The sequence below is a fragment of the Diplotaxodon limnothrissa genome, linkage group LG5 (genome assembly GCF_057381915.1).
Source record: "Diplotaxodon limnothrissa isolate DT_005_m linkage group LG5, D_limnothrissa_male_GT1.1, whole genome shotgun sequence".
NCBI classification, from domain to species: Eukaryota; Metazoa; Chordata; class Actinopteri; order Cichliformes; family Cichlidae; genus Diplotaxodon; species Diplotaxodon limnothrissa.
Genome location: NC_140600.1, coordinates 11681079 through 11702040, shown reverse-complemented (window position 1 = coordinate 11702040; position 20962 = coordinate 11681079). Strand labels below are relative to the sequence as shown.

General features: G+C 41.6%; 1 protein-coding gene across 1 annotated transcript in view; it reads right to left on the bottom strand.

Moving 5' to 3' along the window:
* cdh4 (cadherin 4, type 1, R-cadherin (retinal)) overlaps nucleotides 1–20480 on the bottom strand; it is a 228239-nt gene extending 207759 nt beyond the window's left edge. Inside the window, exons 1-2 of the mRNA XM_085353049.1 lie at nucleotides 20427–20480; nucleotides 19058–19169 (exon numbers count right to left, since the gene is read on the bottom strand). Coding sequence (XP_085209175.1) covers nucleotides 19058–19169; nucleotides 20427–20480 — 166 coding nt within the window. The remainder of the gene's footprint in view (nucleotides 1–19057; nucleotides 19170–20426) is intronic.
* Between the last annotated feature and the right edge of the window lie 482 nt (nucleotides 20481–20962).

Sequence of the window (20962 nt, the reverse complement as noted above, 5' to 3'; positions counted from 1 at the left end):
AAATAAAAAAGGTAGAAGAATGAGTGGTTTTCTGAGAAGAGTCTGATCTGCCGTTATAAAACTGTGCGGTTGGGTTCATACATTTTTAAAACTTCTACCACTGAGGAAATTTAGGCTGTATCCATTTGCATTGCCATTTCATTCATGTGCAACACAATGTGAGCATAAATGCATAAGTAAAAAAATAATTAGCAAAGCTAATGATGAAGACTAGCTGAAAGGACTGTTCTTTTAGAGCATTTAGTATGTAGGTGTGTAATCAAAGTACAGTTAAATCGACAACAGCTCCTCAATAAGAAAAGAACACCAAATGCATGCATTTATTATCCCTGACGGGTCTAATTAATCGTAACAAATTCAGTCCTTATACAAAATAGTCGCAGTTCAGGCTCACGCTGCAGCCGAACCAGCGATATAAGAAGCATCCTTCTCTATCAACTTCCCTTCATCCCTGCACTTTTAGGCGTGTTGTCCTGGACCTAACACCTACTCCACATCACACTGGAATATGCTCAGACAGCAGGGATGATGGTGCCATCTGATTTTCCTTGATGTACATTTCATCTGTGCGCTATTTGCGTAGGTCACACACTCTGAGCTTCAGTTCTACGTGGGCTGGTAGCTGTTTATTAAGGTGCCATGTTTGATGTGTGCTGTGCCGTTAATGACCCAAGGCAGGGCTTTATAAATACATACGGCTGATTGCCATGGATTAGCAAGATTTTCTCATTAAGTCTTCATAGGGTTGTTTGCTTATTAAGTTTACTTTTGATATTTACTGTGCCTTTAAAAAGGCGCAATATCTGTTAAGAGAAACTTGACGACACAAACGCACAAATCCCGACAAACGCACTGACGGTGGGAGAATGTCATCACCCCGACACGAAGCGCTCCGTGTGAATGGATGGAGGTTTGGCTCATCTGCAGTGCGTCGGAGTCTCACAAGCTGGCAGGGTTCCAGTCCTCTGCTCGCTTATTCATGACTTTTTCCTACAGCCAACATAGTCCAACACACACACACACACACACACACACACACACACACACACACACACACACACACACACACACACACACACACACACACACACACACACACACACACACGGCACAAACTCGCCCACCTCACAATACCACTCGATTCACAGAGTGCCATTAATCTAAAACAAACCAAAATTGACAGGTACTGTGTGAGTACCACAGAAGAAATTATGCTGACATTTCACAATGAATCTCTTCACCAAGCTGAGTACAACCTAATGTACAATCAAAGTCCATTTGAATTTCAGGAGTGCACCAATTCAAATATTCCCAAAGGTGCAGGGAAAACGCACTAAAATTGGCATCCTAAAGAAAATATTCAGCCACGAGAGTAAATTATGCATACAAATGTGCCACAGGTTCGAAAAAAAAATGCTGTGTAGATTTGCCAGTTAGGTGGTTCAGGACGCGGAGGAAGTAAATAAATAATCCTGTTTAATAATTCATTGAAATTCATGTTGCTTTGCCTCCAGCCTTGAGAGTATTTAGAATGCAGCCTGCTAGGGCCCTGCTCCTGACTTGTGGAGGTGTGTGGCAAGATTATTGAAAATAGGGGTAAGATCAAGCATCCAAGCACACACATATTACGTGTACACGCAGAACTATACACAGTGTGCGCGTGCCACGTGTCATATATTCAATAGAACAGTGAAGAGGGACATCCCCTGTCAACATCTTATCCCCTTTTTGCTCCATCTCCCCCCGGAATGACAGATACAATCTCTAGAGTGTGAAGAGAAGTTCACACAGAGCTTCAGGCTGGTGAATACTCTGAAGCTAGGAGAGAAAGCAACAAGGGCACAAGACGACTGCAAATTGGATCTAAAAGGTTTCCGTGGGGAAAGAGAGGAGAGGAGAGGAGAGTGCATGACCCATGTGTGACCCGTTTCTGATGATGCTTGATAGAATTACACCAGTAAATAAAATCATCCTGTCTTCCTGTCTCTGTCTCTTTGTCTGAGTGTGTGTGTGTGTCTATTCAGCGTGGGAGTGTCTCCAATTTAGTAGCATCTTCACACTTCATTAATTGCCTTAATTCATTAACATAAGAATCTGTCTGCATGTCTGAGATGTCCCTGATTTCTCTTGGATGCTTTTAAAATATGGTGACAAGTGGTTTAGGCTTTTGCATATTAAAGCATGAAAATGACTGGAGGTGATTCGTGATTAAGAGAATATTGTGAAAAGTGCATCGACAAGTACTGGAAGGGTGCAGCTCACGTTTTGTCACCGTCAGCGCCTATTAACAAGACAAAGTTAGTGTTTTACATCTACCCATTTAATGGCAGATGATAATTAAATGCTAAGATTTTGCTAATATGCACCATGAATAAGGATTATATTTGCATTTTGGAATTTGTCAGCCTGTGTAGCTGTAACAGAAAACCACGCATGCTAAGCCATCAGCCAACCTGCCTTATCAATGACGCTACTGATGTAAAGCCATCAGGTGTGGATGAGATGCTATCAGCTAATTAAAATTCCACCAATCGATCTTATCAGCTATTACTTACAGACTCAGAAGCTTGTCTCACTTTGTTGGGGTTTTGCATGTTGCTGGAAACGTACGCGAGAAAGGGTGTTTACTCTGAAAGAGCAACTAATGTTGCTTCCTTGTGTTTTTAAGTTTTTAAGTTAAAGTAGATTTTATTGTTATACTAATATTCTTATAAATAATCTAGTAGAGAAGCTTTGAATGATTCACAGCTCAAAAGAATCCTTATTATTTTAGTCCTCATTACCATGCAGTGCAGTTTCACCATTTCTTCCCTTAACACTGGCTTTAAGCTGTCTTTCATTTCATTGGCTGCCCCTCACAAACCGAATTTGTAAACATTAAGTTGGGGTAGGATCGGGTGGAGCGGCAGTTTTGGAGGGGCTAAAATATATAGTTTCACCTTATGCTTAGAAAGCTCCATTTTCTAGGTTGCCAGTGCAAAATGCCCCGTGGAGATTTAACACGCACTCAATCACATGATCATAAGAGATGGGAGTGATAACCACTCGTAACAGCCATTTAATGAGATGATAACATTCAAAGACGATGTGTAAAAACCCAAAGTAGGGCTTTAAGTTGAAATTCTAATATGAGTAAAAACTGCTTAACTTTTCCACCTGCAGCTGTTTCCTTTAATGGCTTTGTGCGCACGCGCGTGTGTGTGTGTGTGTGTGTGTGTGTGTGTGTGTGTGTGTGTGTGTGTGTGTGTGTGTGTGTGTGTGTGTGTGTGTGTGTGTGTTAAAATGACACCTAACCCACCCGACCTGTGTGAAGAAGCTGGGAGGATAAATGTGAATGGGGCAAAGTTCAAAATCTATTAACAGCACAAAAAAAAAAAAAAAATATATATATATATATATATATATATATATATATATATATATATATATATAGCGGTGATTCACAAGCGGCTTTATCAGACATGCAAATCTCACTCTCATAAACCGCAGTGCAACCACGTCTCTACATGCACGCGACTCGAATTAGCACTAAAAAGGAAAACCATGTGGCGTCAACAATTTTTGTCTTATTTTTTCAATGATCTTCTTTATACAGCTGTCACACTGAAAACTGGAGAATGAGAACAAGCCAGTCGTTTACTCACTGTCAGAGTAAACAGTTGTGCGGCTTGCTATGTGGATCACATACGACTGCAGTGATGTTCAGGCCTTCCTCCGACATCCTCCTCGTACTTCATCTGACACGCTGCAGGGCTGAAGTGGAAGAGGGTCTTGATTTGTTGCCAACATCCACCCTAGCTCTACAATAATGAGCTCTACGGGACCCCGAACCTGACCCGAGCATGTAACGGCATCAGTTAAAAATAACAGCCGTGACCATCGCTGCGGTCAGAGCATCACATGGTACTTCTGTAGTTTAATATAAACTTGGAAAAGCATAACAGCGATGCAAATCGAGCGGTGAATCATAACGCGAAATCAGGAGACCCAGCAGAAAGCCATGGATGGCGCATGTTTATTCATGACAGGTGAGTTATGCGCAGTAGGTCTACAGCCCTGCAGGGCAGGAGAGCTTACTCAAGCAGGACGTTTAACTCTCCGCTTCATAATGATACTTTGAGGGAGCCGTTCAAAGCCTTCCATGTCCTCTGGTCTAGAATTCAGACAGCCAGATTAGAAAGGACAACGGTAACCTGTAGGCTACAAATCACAAGGCGACATGCTTAAGCAGAGACATAAACTGTTGTATGCAAACTACAAGAGTGTAATAAATACTGTGCTTTGAACAAACAGGAATATGAACAAACTCCAGTGCAAGACCATATTTCCTTATCTGTGGCAGCTCTGACGTGTCATCATTCGGATTAGCCTTGATGTTAAGACTGGTTTGCACAGCTATAAACTTGACACTGGATTTAAATAGCTGCCTGGATGAAACAGCCATCATTCACTTCACCACAGCCCTGTGGTGGCTGTAATCATGATGACATAGTAATATCCGTTTTTCTTTTACCCAGGCTAAATTGCTGTTTGTGGCAATAAGAAGGCTTCTATTCCCAGAGGCCACAGTTAGTCAGAGTGCCTCTTATTGTCTTACTGCTGGGTTGTGGCGCAGAGCACAAACACTGTCACCAACACCACCGGCCCCTCCTCCTCCTCCATCCCTCTCTTCTCTGTTGGTTCTCAGAGCTATTATTTTTATCTGAAAACCTAAACGAGGCTTCAGAGAGAAAAGACACACGAGAACGAGCGAGGAAGAGAGGCGGAGCAAAGCGAGAGAGGAAAACTGTGATTCTTCTGAAGCGGTGATCGATGCTACTAGCGTGTGTCTGCAGTGCACGCTGCCAGAAAAAGGAGGGCTATATTGATTTGCTCCCGCATTTCAATCAAAAAAAGTGGGTTCTCAACCCCAGATTTTCCCTCGTTGCGCCGCAAATTACCAGCCTCTCTAAAAATAAAGCATAAATTGCCTAAAGTCAAACTTAAACATATTGAAACACTACATTTTGTTATGCAGAGACAACTAAAAACATGTTTATGTGCGAGCCTGGGACATTTTTAGCATGACAATGATTTTCCATGTGGATTTCTGACTGTTGAATGCTGGTGGCTTTAAACTGCTCACAGCTTTAAGCCACCAATTGTGTGTGCCTGTCCACATAGCCCACAAACATACATAAAAAATGTGCAAAAAGGTTTATATAAAACAGTAATGAATTGTTCTCCACAGAAGAATAACAAATCCACCTGCATTATTGCTGTGTATAAAATAAACCATCGGGAGGTCAAAGCACATTTAACATTTCTGCAAACATCTACAGGGACCTCTGCAGTACTGTACGGGAGCGCGTTCGTTTGTATATGTGACCTGATCCTTTTGCTTGACGCCGGCTCTAAATATAAATCAGGCACGTAAGTTTTGAGAAATTGGATTCACAAAGGAAGCAGTAATAGCAAGATTAGCTCCCTCAGATTCTGAGAAAGAGGAAATCAGACAGATAGACAGCAGAGATAATGTGTTCACGGAAGGAAAACAAAGTCAGTAATAAAAACAAAGGAAAATATAATTCATCACTGACATTAACACTGGCAATGAGGGCATACAGGATACAGAATCGATTCAGTTCTTTTGTTTGTTCTGGTCAGCAAACCATATTTGCAGATTCATCAGCCTCCCACAATCAAATCTGCATCACAACAGGAAGGAGCATTTCTTCATACTGGGATTTCCAAATCAGCCACTTGAATCAAGGACAGAATAAACTCTTTGAAACATTCTGCCTGCAGAAAGTTCAAATAAATTCTCTATGCTGTGGCAACAACATTATCTTTTCAGCAAATCAAGCCAGTCACAGCTATAGAAGTAGAAGATGCCACAAATTTAGCAGAAACACACCTTGACACTTTGTCTGTATCGTGACTACAAGATTATATGCAAGTGCAAGTAGGAAGGTGTAAAGTTTAAATAAACTTAACCTGAGACAAATACATAGCTGAAGTACAACCCATGAAAAATGTTAGAATAAAAGACAGATGACAGGGAATGTTAAATTAAATGAGAAGAACTATGTGAGGAATAGTTCCCAGCAGTGGGTATTCACAGTAACTGTGCAGGAGCAAATAAGCCTTCACAGAGCCCTCTTTTTAGATCAAAATAGACAGCAAATTGATACAATCAAATCCAAAACGCGTCACCGCCATAGGAAATGTAATTTCCCCCCTTCCTTCCATGATGGAGTCAAGATTTGTGTTTCTATTTTCTTTTACGGTGCCATCGTTTCCCAAACCGTTTCTTTTATGTGCCTCAGAGCCTGGTGAAAAATGGTTTGGATGCTGTATATCTTTTAACTCTGAGGCTAATCTACAGCACGCACACACACATACGCAGTATGTACATCAACTGTGAGTAGCAGCTACGGTGAAGCAGCACTCAACATTAGCGACATTAAAACCACTGACAGTGAGGTGCGTAACACTGAACATCTTGTTATAAAGCGTTCTGCTAGGAAATCTGGAGGGCCATTGGCATTTATGTGAATGTTACTGCCAAACCTACATGTTGTTGCAGACCAAGTTCCCCCACACCACCACCACCATATGCAGATCAGCCACCTCCTCTCAGCAGGACAATGCACCACACCACAGTGCAAAAGCTGCTGAGGAAAACCACAAGTAACCCAAGTCGTCAACCTAATCTTCAAATGTAACAAAACACCAAAGTGATTAAGAGTGAGATACACCAGAATCAGACACCCCACCCCGAAAACCCACACAACCCGCTGCCAAAGTTCCAGTGCCAGACGACACACGACACCGGCAAACTATATTAGACAGTTTAACATGATTAAAAATTAGAGCCCAGCTAATTTATCCGAATATTATCAACTAATATTTGCTATTTGAAGATCTGGATTGCATTTCTGACAACTAATAAAAAAAATGTAAAAAGTAAAGATTGTAGAAACACCCTTCAACCATGTTATGAGTGTAGATAATGCATAGTTTGTCCACTAGAGGGCACTCTGCAACCTCCTTTTTTTGCAACATGTCTTTGGAGCAGCTGACCCGAGCAGAGTAGGGCGGAACATAAACGAATCAATAAATAAGTACACATAGCAAATGTCAGGAAATATTGTTTATCGCTGAAACCTGTTTATCAGTATCGGTCGTAAAAATCGAACACTTTCTATTCGAAATGTCACAGCCTGTGTTATTTTAATTTAGTATATTTTACCAAATATGCGAAAAAAAATGTTTTCACATTTGCACAGCAGGTGACAAATTGAATTTTGAAGTCGAAATCACAGTGAAAACAATCCTTCTTTTTAAAAGTAATGAAAAGCAACGAAAGTTGTTAATTAACAGAAAAACGCAGACAACATTCCTTTCTGGGTGACTGTCAGATGTAGCGCTATAAAACAGGTATGCCTCTCTCACAGTGTGCTGCATATCTCTGTCTTTCCCTCATCCCTCTCCTTTGCTTACTAATGAGCCATGAGATTGACAGCTGGATTACAGGGCTGATTTGTAATCCTTTAATTTCTCCATTTAAAATAATCACCCTCTGGATGGAGCACTGCCTACAAACACACAGACACGGCCAGTACACAAAATATACTGTGTGTTTACCCATTAAACAAAAAATGAACCAGAGAATATAGCAAAAACAAGACCATGCGAGTGCCCTGATCAAATATAGATTCCAAGCTGAATTAATCCAAAGGACAAAGTAGAGTGCAAGCCTCTCTCGGGCGAGGACCTTTTTGATATTAGAGTTTGTAGAACAAAGGCATCTTGACAGTGTAGTCTTTTAATTAAGCAAAAACCCCATAGCTTCTGAAATGGCTGTACAGAGCAATACAGACTAGCAGCTTAGAAGGATCTATGCTTTTAGTCTAGCCTGACGTAAATCACTTTGATTGGGCCATGTTCTTCATCTCTTCCAGTGCTTTGGACTGGGGATATGACTGTTGGGGGACATGTGAGGTCAAGTGGCGGCACAAGGTCAAACTTCTTGGCCATAATTCATCAAGAAACTGAGAAGCCATAAGTCACTTTGAGCCCCTGACGTAGGCATGAGAGTGGAGGAGGGGCAAGAAAACAGGGAGGCATGGTTGTCTGCCTACCAGAGAGTTCTGGTTGGTAGACATCAGTAAACACATATTCTAAAACAGCAACTTGATCCATCTATTCGCTTATCCTTTTCAGAGTCGCGGGGGGTGCTGGAGCCTATCCCAGCTGTCATAGGGCGAGAGGCAGGGTACACCCTGGACAGGTCGCCAGTCTGTCGCAGGGCTAACACACAGGGACAGACAACCATTTGCGCCTATGGGCAATTTAGATTGTGGGGATAGGTTAATTGAATAATGTGCATGTCTTTGGACTGTGGGAGGAAGCCGGAGTACCTGGGGAGAACCCACGCAAACACGGGGAGAACATGCAAACTCCACACAGAAAGACCCCGGGCTGATGGTAGAATTGAACTCAGGACCTTCTTGCTGTGAGGCAACAGTGCTAACCACCGTGCCACCGTGCTGCGCTTCAGCAACTTGATGAGGTGATGGAAATGTTATGGTGTCCTTCAAAAGTGCACAAAAAGCTCGTTTGAAAGATGGTGCTTAAGAATGCTGTTTTTCAACCTCCTTCTCCTTCTTCTCTCTTTCAAACTCTCATCCTCCACTTGATTTCTTGGTGTCCGGGAGAGGCGCTGAATGAGTGCGAAGACTGGCGAATCATCTCCTCTGAACGAGATCCACTCCAGAGTAATTATAGACATACACAATCTCAAAGGTGGCACAGACGACACTAAACATTCAAGCACGACTTCACAGGGGTCAGCTAGAGAATATATGTAGTCTACAGTACGTGAATTTCAGCTTTTTTATTGCCAAGCGGATTTCATTTCTAAGGAGGAAAAGAAAAGAAAGTTTGTCATGACTCAAAGCCAATCACGACTTTGAAAAGGCACAATTTCCGACGGGTAGCAAAAACAGAAAATCGGTTCAAACTGAGCTTTTCCACATTATTTTCAAGCAGACAAGGCTTGCACTGAGCTCTCACTCCCTTCTTTTCCAACTCATTGGCTGGGTTAGTGTAGTATTAATTGTAATCACTATTATCTATCCAATAATCCATTGAAATAACACTCAAGTGTTCTTTGTCATGATAATACAAACAAGCATAATAATATGCAAGTAAATAATTTCAGCTAAAGATTCACCGCTTCAATACTGAACACCTGATTTGTATTTAGATGAATGTAAATCCAGCAAGCCCAGAGGGCAGGAGGGGGAAAAAACCTCAGTAATGAACTGCTACATTCTGGGTTACACTTGCAGCTAAAAGGTGAAACAGAGGTCTCCTAGTGGGATAATGGTTCATTTCTGCCCTGCAACAAAAAGGAGTCTTAATCAAGGCCACAGATCGTTAAAGTGCACTGAGATGCAAAGGGCTAATACACATTGATTGTGAGCGAGGGTGGTCAATTAAAAAGGTTTTCAAGAACAAATGCAAATAGGATTCCCAGAAGACAAGGAGATGAGCAATGGAGGTAATGTTCACGTCTTCAGAAAACTACTTTGATAACGTGCGAAAAACCTATTGAGGAGGGTCAAAGTGTAATCTGGAAATAGTTTCTGAGAAATACTTAAAACTTCCCATGAATATTTTTGTGTAAATCTGCCCTTGTCTCAACTCCTGAAATACAGTAGTAAAGTCTCCAGTTCTCCATTCAACGCAGCCTCATTTCTTATCCGTTAATCCCTTGCCAAGGACTTCTTTTTGGCTAACACCATCAGAAGTGCCCAGTTCTTCCTTTTTTCTTTATAATCACTCTATGATTTAACCCACGGCCGCCAGCTCTTTCAGATGCAATCACAGGTCTGATAATATCGTGGTTAGCTCCATTTGAAGGTCGGTATTCAGGGCACAATTAGCTATTTTGTCAGGAAATGTAGATCTACTGCATAACCGTACCAAACAGACTGCACGGTGCTCTTAAAATGCAGCAGGAGTCTAAGGGGTTGGGTTTGTCTCTGACAGCTTATCGCCATCTAAACACAAGGAGCTCGAGATGAATCGCGGCCGTCTCTCAGAGGGCATCATACGGGACCGCAATGAAGCTATCTGTGTTGTAATGAAACTCCATGAGAGTAGAGGCCATGACCCAGTGACTAACCACGAGACTAAACAAATAGTAGTATACAGTTAAGAGGGGCACAGTCAAGATCAGTCCACTAGCGCTATTAAAATTCACAAATAGGCCCTAGCGGTGATATTTCTGCCGACAGCCAGTTTCCTATCTATCAAAAGCCCCTTTTTTACTTACTACCTCCGAAGAGAAAATGACTACAAAACAGGATAAAAAGCATTGTGCTGTGGCTTGTCCTTTATCTTGGGTGGTTTGCTTGATGGAATTGGCTCAGCATGTATGTAAGAAGTTTGAGGGATATAGGAGCGTAGCTTGGTTTGGTAAGAAGGCAGGCGAGATAAAGAGAAATGATGTGGCTCATCTTCTGTACCTGTATTCTATCAGCTCGCCACAGACTGCAGGTCCTGGCTGCAGAGATGAAAGACTCTCCGGAGGACAAGAGAGACGTTCGTGAGTCAGAAGGAAAATGGCATTCCGCTTATCAAATGCCTGGAAACATAATCCCCCCCCCCTCTCCCGACTCACCCCCAGTTCTTGGGTCTGGACGTACTTATAAAAGCCCTGTCACTTTGGATAGTGGGTTAGGAGTCAGAAGTTCTCCACGCTAGAGTAAACGCTGAGCTGGCTGTTTCAAAGCAGATATGGCTCCTTGCCAGATTTTCCTGCTGTAGTCTAATTGGGGTCATGTTACAAGCCATTCTGTATGTGTAACTTTTAGAGATGGAATTAAACAACAGGAAATCCATGCTGAAAGCGTACAGCTGATGAAGGCAGAATCCTCCTTAAATTAATCTTTTAGATTAAAGGACGGTGTGTTTAATTTTTCTCCTGTACGCACCGCAAGACCCAAATTTAAATTAAAAACCCAAGGATGAAGGAACCAAGGAAAGACATCTTATTGTGGATTATATTTTTTCATAACCGAGTTCATCTCCGAGTTCATCGTCTAGGGGAAGTGAAAACATGGCAATGACATTATAAAGCGCACGTCTATCCTGATGTTTTTATCCCACAAACAGTGAGTTTTCATCACTGTGCTTTTATTTTTCCTTTGCCCACAATAAAGTGGTCTTCCTCAGTGTGAGGCTTAAAAATATGATATTTTGGAATCTACTGAATCAATCATATCTTGCTAACACAGGGAGAAATATGTGGTGTTCACTGTGCTGCTGGAATGGCAAAAGTCATCACTATTGTCTTTTCAAGTATGCTCTCACAGTGACTTAAAGAGACAGCGTCCTGACCAAACCGTATTTCGAATCAATTTCTTTTGTGCTGAGACCACATCCCCTTTGTGCGTGTTCCTAGGTGACTGGTCCGGCTCTTGGAGCGTGGTGATGGTTTACACAGTGATGTGCAATCACTGGAATATTTCTTTTCACGGCTTATCTGCCCACAGTGGGAATTTGCACGGACCACGACTCAGGGCCTGCCTGTCTGCTCGCCTGTGTGCCACTGCCTTCCCCTCCAATCCTGACCCTGCCTCAGATAAACCTATCCACGGGAGCATGGGATGATTTATTCAGCACAACTTTGCGGCAGCGCAGAGATTTGTGATTTAGTTAAACAAAGGTCTTCTGTGGTCAACCTCAAAGCAATAACAGCCTTTTTAACCTATTCAGCCAGTGAAAAATGTTTTAAGAGGACACTGAATGATGCATTGCACTTCTACAATGACCTTTCAGTACTTGAGCAGACATTTCACTTTACCTATAGTACTGTGCAAAAGTCTGGAGGCACCCGTCATTTCTTCATACTTTGCTTCCGAGGAGCCAGACTTTCTTGTCATATTTTAAAGTGGTCTTGAGTAATAGCTCTCCAGGCTTTCTGAAGGTCTTTCAAATTTTTCCTTTGGGCATTGGCTGCTTTTTTGCTCATTCTCAGTCCAGTCCTTGTACCTGACCATTTTCAGAGGATTTTGTTTGTTTGTTATTTTAAAGCCACTTAAGGCTGAAATATGAATCCTTTATGAATTAATTAAAAAAAAACAACCTAAACTCACGGGATTTGTGCACACATGGCAAACAAGTTAGCAAAGAACCAGTTTTAAATTGCGTCATCAGGCACTTTGCAAAACTGAAAATCTGTTGCCACAGGTCTTATGGAGTGATGAATTCAAATTTGGAATTTCTGAATTTTTGTCATTGTGCATGGAGGAGGTCAGGACAGACGTAAACAGTGAGGATCTACAGCCATCTGTAAAAAACTGTGGAGGCTCTCTTATGTTTTGGGGTTACATTTCAGCCAGTGGTTATGTGGATCTTTTCAAAATTAAAGGAGTTCAGAACACATAAAAGTAAGGTCAGGTTTTGATCCACCATGCAATACCATCTAGAAAACATCTGACAGGCAATGGACTCAATAGGATTTCAACAAGATAATGATCCCAAGCAAACAGTCATGAATCAGCTTCCCCAGAGTCCAGATCTCAACATTATTGAAGCAGTGTGGGATCATCTCAACAGAGAACAGAACAAACAGCCGCCAACATCCAAAGAAGAGGTTTGAGTGTTCATCAAGAAGCCTGGAGACCTACTCCTGAAGACTACATCAAAGGCTTGGGACTTTTGCATTGTACTGTACAGGAGGAAGTACAGAAAAGCTGCAAGGATATTAAACCATACCAATAATAACTGCTGACAAGTTTTAATGGCAGAATGTGTTTAGAGAGTGTCTATTGGTTTCTATTTTGTCAAATCCAGAAAAAAAACATGCACTCTACTGATTCATTCTCATTCCCAACATAATAATCATGACCAATAAAGATAAATCTGAGATATCATAGCATTAAGAAAAGAAGGTATTGCTGCAATACAAAATATTATTATACCTGCTTTATTAGTGAATATTCCAGTTTTACCTGTGCAGGACTCCACAAATGAAAAACAGTGAGGAGGAAACATGACACTCCTGAAGACTCTCTGTGAGATATAGGGTGATGCCAAATAGATTCCTATAAAGAAAGGGTTACACAATCCTTTGTGGCTTGAGAAAACTCCCCTCCCTCATGGACTCTTAAAGCATCCAATGCAGATAGAATTGCAGCTCGGAGTCCCCTGATAGGCTATGGCTTAAAGGCATTAAATGTGAACTCTGCTGAACTGCCAGTTCAAGTGTGGCTACCTTACTCAACCTTTACTCTGTGTTATTTCTTTAATCCTCACAAATAAAACAGACTACATGTGCATACAGATGAGTGAAACATTAACAGAGCGTAAGATGTTCTAGGACAGTGTTGGGTCATGAGATGCTGCCCTCTCTTGGAAAGGTGGAACCCCCACCAGACCCTAAACTCCAATGTGTGTGTGTTTGTTTTGACAAAGGTGGGAGAGAGCACTGTCTAACATGTTGGTCCGATATCTGGTGATCACTTAGGTTGCGATCTGTTTTTGCCAATCCCGCAGAATATGATATATCCCTCACATCCTATGTATGGTGTCATTTTCATTCTGGAAGAGACCACACTGTTTCTTCACAGGATAAATGTTATCACCCTGAATATCTTTGTATTGATTAGCATTGGCCCTGCAAGGGGACAAGCGGATCCAAATCTTAAAAAAAATAAAAATTTAAAAAAATTTAAAAAAAAATTAAAAACGCTACAATTTATATTTTTGTTGGTCTATACTGAAATAGATTTTTAAAAATCAGTGGGTCCCTTGGAGGTAGCCCATTCATTTTAATTACTGCACGTGTGCAATTCAAAACTGTCAACAGTAACAGAAAGTGTAACAGGACACCAGTTTGGACATTTAAGCAAACGCTGCGGGTCTTGGTCATAAATGGCCACATGCATGCATCTACAATATAGAGAAAAACATTTCAAAAGTCTTAAATAAATGCAGTTTGTTGTTAATGAATTTGACAGGAAAATACTGTGTAGCCCTGCCAAACTACCCACACAGCATCAAAACAATAAACTACAAGAAAGACAACTCCCCCTGCAACCTCAGCATGAAAGGAGGAGAGGCACACATATTGTTCAGTGACTGGAAACAGAAGCCTGGTTCACACTGCACCTGCTGGGCCAAAGCTTTTTGGTCCTTCCCTCAACTGCTCACTGTCCATCTCTCCAGGGAGACAGCAGCCACACAGACCTCAGTAGTCCAGCAACCCCCATAGCCAGCTCTTGAGCATCCCACCCCCTCCTTTAATTTCATTCTACATCCATTCATTTTTTTTTTTTTATTGTTAAGTGACAGATTCAGGTTATACATATTGTGGCATTATTATTAAAGACTTCCTCCCACATTGTGTCCCACTGTATAGAATGCAAACCTTAAGTAACGCTAGCCAATTCACATTAGGCGGTGCATGAGAACTTAAGCAGCTGCAGCTATATCCTTTTGAATGGCAGTTTTGAGGAAGACAATATGGTTCTCAGATTGATTTTTACCAAGAACAAACGCAGACAGACAGTGAGAGACGGAGACTTGAAGCAAAGGCGATATGGATCAAAGCCGGAGCTGACGCACCACGTAAGATACATCAAACTAATGCAGCTGAGCGTTGCTGTGACATTTTCTCGAATTCAAGCGTCAGCTAATATGTACACCAGGCTGAATCGCATGCATGTAACACCCACACACCCCAAGACACCCACAAGCATAAAGGAGGAATCGACATACAATATCTGTCTGGATTAGGGCTGGGCCATATTATACCGTTCACGGTAATACCGGTATAATGTTAGGCAACGATAGGAAAATGAAATATCGCGATAGAATGGGAGTAAAACGCGCATGCGCAGTGCCTTTGTTTTCATACGCACATGGCCGATTGTTGGTTTGTAAAAATGGTGCAACTTCCGTGATGTGGAACTGGTTTGGTGTTTGTCCGTCAGATACACAACAAAGCACATTTTTTTGCAGAACATGCAAGCGGCCGTTGTTATTGTCGTATTTGTCGGACTAAGATGCTCTTAAATCTGGGAGTAATCTGGGTCCCAAATAGGGCTGAACGATATATCGCATTTGCGATAATATCGCGACATGATCAAGTGCAATTTTCTAACCGCAAAGGCTGCGATTATACTGCGATTATATTATACAATTCATGGGCTGCATCCTCCTGAGGCCGCATTTGTAGACCGATTACGTCACAGCGACGCGCCGAAGGCTGTCCAAATTACTACCATATCCCAGAATTCATAGCGCGGCCCAGCCAAACTCCAGTTTCCAGCAATGGCGGCCGCTACTAAGTTTTAAAATTACTCATACTAATCTTTCTGGGTCACAAAATAAACTTTTAACATATTTTCAGGCGAGAAAGTAGTTGTGTAAACATCAAATATCTGCTCGGTTTATCAAGATATCCCATATTTGCAAAAGTGCTTCGACGTTTTCAGAGGCGTCTGCTACCCACCAGCTCGACAGCTAGCCGGGAGCTCGAGGGTTACTGATGCGGCCGAGAACGGCACAACTCCCGGCACATCATTTTCAGATCACCACGGAGTTTCGCTGCTCGGGTTAAACGTAATATATAAGTCACTTAGACAACCTAAAAATGTTATTGTTGGGCTTTTTTCAGTGTTTTGTTTGTTCGTGAGTAAATCGGTTTGGCTGAGATTAAAGTCATTAGATTAGATAAAATAAAACTTTATTAATCCCCCGGGTGGGTTCCTCCTTGGTTTTCACACAGCTGACTAAACGTCAAACAGAAAACTTATTAAACAGAAGTATGAGACAGTCGAGAATTTACACCAGTGTCTGGTTATATTTTAGATAGCAAGAAGCAGACGGCCGAGTTTATTAAACTCCACCGAGACAGCGGTGACGCTAATCAGAACTAGACCGTCCAATTTCACGCCTTTAAACTTTAAAGGCGTGTTTGTGTGTGTGTTTATACAATTGCTATTATGTTTGCACTTTATGTGTAATGTTACTGACTGCAGAGATCAGTAAGATGTGTGTATTTTTTATTTATTAGTTTTATTTATTTAATATTATTTTTTAATTGAATGACTGTCTAGTAGTTCACAGATGTCGAAAAACTGAGTGTGGTAAAGCCACTGATTTTTTTTATGTATATTTCTGCAATCTGCACATTGTACTGACTTTCATTTTAATGTTTACACCAGGGTTCCTTGTCAGCACTTTATGCTCAGATGTTTGTAAGCTAAAAATAAACTATTGTGTATGTTCAAATATACTGTTGTGATTGAAGAAGTTAAATAAAAATGTCAGTCATCAATTCATGCATCACCTCATGTCATCATAACAGAGGTCTGTCTTCCAGGAAAGAACAGTTTAAAATTAATGTAATATAGTATTGGCCATACTATATGATGTATTGCTTGTCTTTGTTTAATAATACAGAAGACAAATACCTTAAAAAATAATCGCATATCGCATCGCAATCGCAATATTGGGGCAAAAAAATCGCAATTAGATTATTTTCCATAATCGTTCAGCCCTAGTCCCAAACTCCGTATATTTGACTTCAGGTCAAACAACACTGCAGCATCACTGAGAGTTGAAAACTGTCTAAATTCTTTGATCTTTAATAAAACAATCAGCATTGCTGCTTTACCAGGTGTAACTATAAAGTTTAACTTCCAGGCATCCATGAAAACAAAAGTTATTACATTTAACGGAGTTAGAAGTTAGCAGGAAGCTAGCGGAAGTTAGCTCGCTAGTTTCGCTAGTTACCTAAGCATGATATAGCATGTTCTGACTGAGAGATTTCTGAAAAAATTCAAACGTACAGCTCTGCTATCACTTCCAACATAAATGAAGACAGGAAACTAAACAGCAGTGACGTTTGTAGGGTTACTGAAGTTGGGCTAGCTGGTATATAATGATGTGCTACGTGATCGCTAGCGACACAGCGATGTTAGCATAACATAAACAGTGAAGCTGGAGGACGAACACTAACACTTTTCCACTTATAAAAGTTAACGTGAAGGTTCCTCATGGTTAGAGACAAATGCAATCGCATGGCAGGATGCTGTAAACGGACCAAACTTCAGTCAGGAGAACAACTGAGATAATCCATCCACAATACGAGGTTAGTCATTAATATACTGCAACAACATGGGAATAGCTCAGCTGCCAGAGAATTCAACATTAATGAATCAATGGTACAGAAGTGGAGGAAGCAAGAAGAATGAGTTTAATAAAGTTTGATTTATCTGACTGCTTTGTTTCGCTTAATGTGCCTTATAATCCCGTGTACCTTATGGTCCGAAAAATGCGTACTGCACACTGCAGTTTCATGTTGCAAAGCACCTCTTTTTAACTTCAGTGGATATTATACATGGTTATGCTCAGGATATGTCAGCCCATTTCTACTGGAAATGCCTTTGGGTTAAACTTTCAGCAAGGAATTTGCATTTGCACTGTTACATTTTTATAAAGCTTTAATGTACATAAAAACCAGCTTCTTGTTTACGTGAAAATAAATGGAAGGTTGTCTTTTTGCGCTAGTAATGTTGTGGAGTTGTATTTTGTCTCGCATCAATTATATCGTCAGTTATATCGTTATCGCAAATTTTCAAATATATATCGTGATAAATATTTTTGGCCATATCGCCCTGCTCTAGTCTGGATACATATCACTCTCCGTTAATACTGCTTGGGTCAGTGAGGATGCCTGAGCCCATTTCTAAACAGGCTGAAACCTTGAGCCCTGAGCCCCTTCAGGCAAACTGGCTCCCCACTGACCAGCTGCACTGTCCTTGTCAGCTACCTAAATAACAAAATAACCTCCAGAATAATTCAGTTGTTTTCCTTGCAGTCAGAAAATGCTCGAACAGCTGTTACAATGAGAATGTCATTTCCTCCTGGCAAATAGCATTTCACATAACAATAGACAAATATTCGGCCAAATTAAAGGCAAAGTGTCAGGGGAGAGGTAAGCTTATTGTACACTGCTGTTGAGCTGTTACCCACAAGTATGAATAACAGTGATGTAAGTTGCAACGGATGAGAAAAAAAAGAGAAGAAAATGTGAAACAACCTAAATATTGGGCCCAATTTAAAAACCAAGTCCCTGAACTCTCATAGCAGGAACTTGGTGCAGCTTCGCAATGCTCAAAATACCAAAGTAATATAACTTCACGGCCTCCTCTCTTCTCGTCTTGGGGGTAATTTCATCATCTAGAATTTTTGAAGTTCTGTTTTATAGAAGCACATCCAGCAAATGTCAAAGGTGCTGTTTATCTGTCAGTTGTGCAAATTGGGACACAGGAATATGGCTGTGGGGGATTCATTTCCAATATGGTTAGGATGCACCAGCAAACAGAAGAGACACACTGAAGAAAAAAAGAGCATCCTTTAAATGGCAGGAGATGAACTTCTGTAGATTCAGTACACTGCCTCCACTGAAAAGAAATGGAGCGAACAACAACAGAATTGAATTCCTCTAAAAAACAGAAAGAAAAGAAAAAGGACGGAAAACATATTACAATGAAAAGTGGAAAGAAAAGAAGAAGGTTTGGAGCATTCCAGCTGCAACGTGCAGAAAGGGGAAGAAGCTATTAAGATTATTTTGCTCTGTGATCTCGCTGCTCAGTCAATCAAACAAAGAACAAATGTGTTGTTTTTACTACAGCAGTGTAAAGCAATTGTTCATTTATCAATACGCCGTCACACCACATGGAAACTCTTGAACAGAATGCGTTACACACACACACAGTCATCATTTTTAATGGCATGGCGAGTTTTTTTTCCCCAAGCCTTCTGCTTAATTATAAAATGATATCCCTGTGCTCGAGATGGGTTTCTTAGGTTGCCCAGGCAAGTTTGCGTTGTCGGAAGTCATTCGCGCACCATAATATATTCCTTCTACCACTCGCAAAAGTATACGCAAACCTACTCATTCGATCACACTAGTCAGGAACACATCTGGGCCAAGAAGAGAAACTATCATCAGACGGTAAATGAGATCCAGCAGCGGCAGGCTTACCTTTGAGAATGCTCTGGCCGTGCAGTAAGTCTCTTGAGACAATCACCGTGTAGAAGTTCTGGGAGAAGCCTGGTCTGCACGGGGGTTTGAGGGGCTGGCCTGCCTTACTCCCCTGAGGAATAAAACAAGGCAGCCTGTTAAGATTGGCAAATTGACTTGCAGCCACCAGGGTCACAAGCTGATCTCACGGCCTCTTTGAGTTGATATTGAATCTCACAGTCTCTCTTGCCACAGTGAATGATTTGTTTCAGACTACAGCACGTTGAAATTCAGACCATCACAGTGTGGAAATCTAACTCTGGAGCTGCAGGCACCTGCTTAGATTCACTGTAAAGATACATCAAGCTTCACGGGAGATACTTAGATTAGGAATTAAAGGGAAATAAATTACTTTAATCCATCTTTACCTACTCTATTGTCTACATAGGATTTCGAGAAGCAGGAGTATAAGAGGTGGACTACACCCTGAATGCGTGACACACTATTTCAAGGACCATAATCATCATGATTAAGGCAATAATGTGATCCACACATTCTGAATATAATGAAACTCAAAGAAAAGTAATATAAGTGGCAGGACTAATGAGCATTAGAAAGATGGTGAGAATGACCAGCTGGAAATGTTCAAACATGAAATATATACATTGCACGCTGATTGAAGTCTGTGCGCATGTGTGAAAGCCAAGTGTATTTAAATATATAGCTGACATACAGACATAGCCGTAGGCTCACGTTATCCAGTGGGGAGGAAGAATGCACTCCCAGGGATGCACCTTATTCATCGCACCATCAATGCTACTCTAAAGAAATTATACTGCGCTCCCCCCACCCCTAACTCGGCTTTGCTATCAGCACACCTCAACAAAACCCCATAATAATAAGTACATCATTTGACTGAGTTTGGATATTTAAAAAAATATATATAAGCTATTTATACTGTTGCTCATTTGCCTCTTGAATCGAAGTCCGTAATTAGGCGCTAAACCCTTAACTCAAAACAAAAGAAGACATTAGAGCGCGTAAACGAAGTTGATCGCAGCAAGCAGCACGAGAAGCCCCTCTGGAAACCACTGTCCTCTGCAATAATGCACTGCAGTTTATGTGTACGACAGGATGTGGAGGCAAGCGAAGAGTTATCAGTGACTTTTCCACTGCAGTGAGAGCCGACATAATTACCAACTTCAAATGGGCCACACGGGATTCTGTTACACAAATCGTGTTGCCATCATAGCGCAAAAGCTGATCCGTTAACGGCCACTTTCGAGCGCCCCTGCAGCGCGCTGCAAAAACCGAAGTAAGCACTACAGCAGTGCAGCACTTCCACCGTACTGTTAGGGCGACTATACGTGTAGAAATTAACTCATCTTACCGAGGATGCGCCCACAAGTAAGGTGCACGCCAAGATGACGCAGCCAGCGTTCATCTTTGCAAAACCCGCGTGTTGGTGGGGGGTAAAAAGAGGAAAAGATTAGTCTTCTTCGCCAAATACACCTCAGTAATTCCCGGAGCGCTGTCTTCCGCTTCTCCACTGCTGAGTGAGACGCCGACCGTACTTGTCTGGCGCAAAAGTGCCGCTGAGACAGAGACGCTGCGCTCCGTCCGGAGGAAGCCGGTGCCCATTGGATAACAGCGTCACTACAACCCCTCCTACCGCACGGCGGAGCAGGCAAGGCGGTGTGCACCGTCTTTGCTCCGAATGACTCTGTGTGATGATGCCCCGTGCCACTTCTGGGATCTATTGGTAGAAAAATGCATTTTCCAGCCAATTTAGATTCTTTTTTTTTTTAAACTTCAGATGGAGCAAAAGCGGTTCTGGCTGTGTGAGTGACAACCAACCATCCGAGCCCTTTCTTATGTCCATCAGCTAACTGGAGTCTATTTCACACACCACTTACCCCCTCTGCC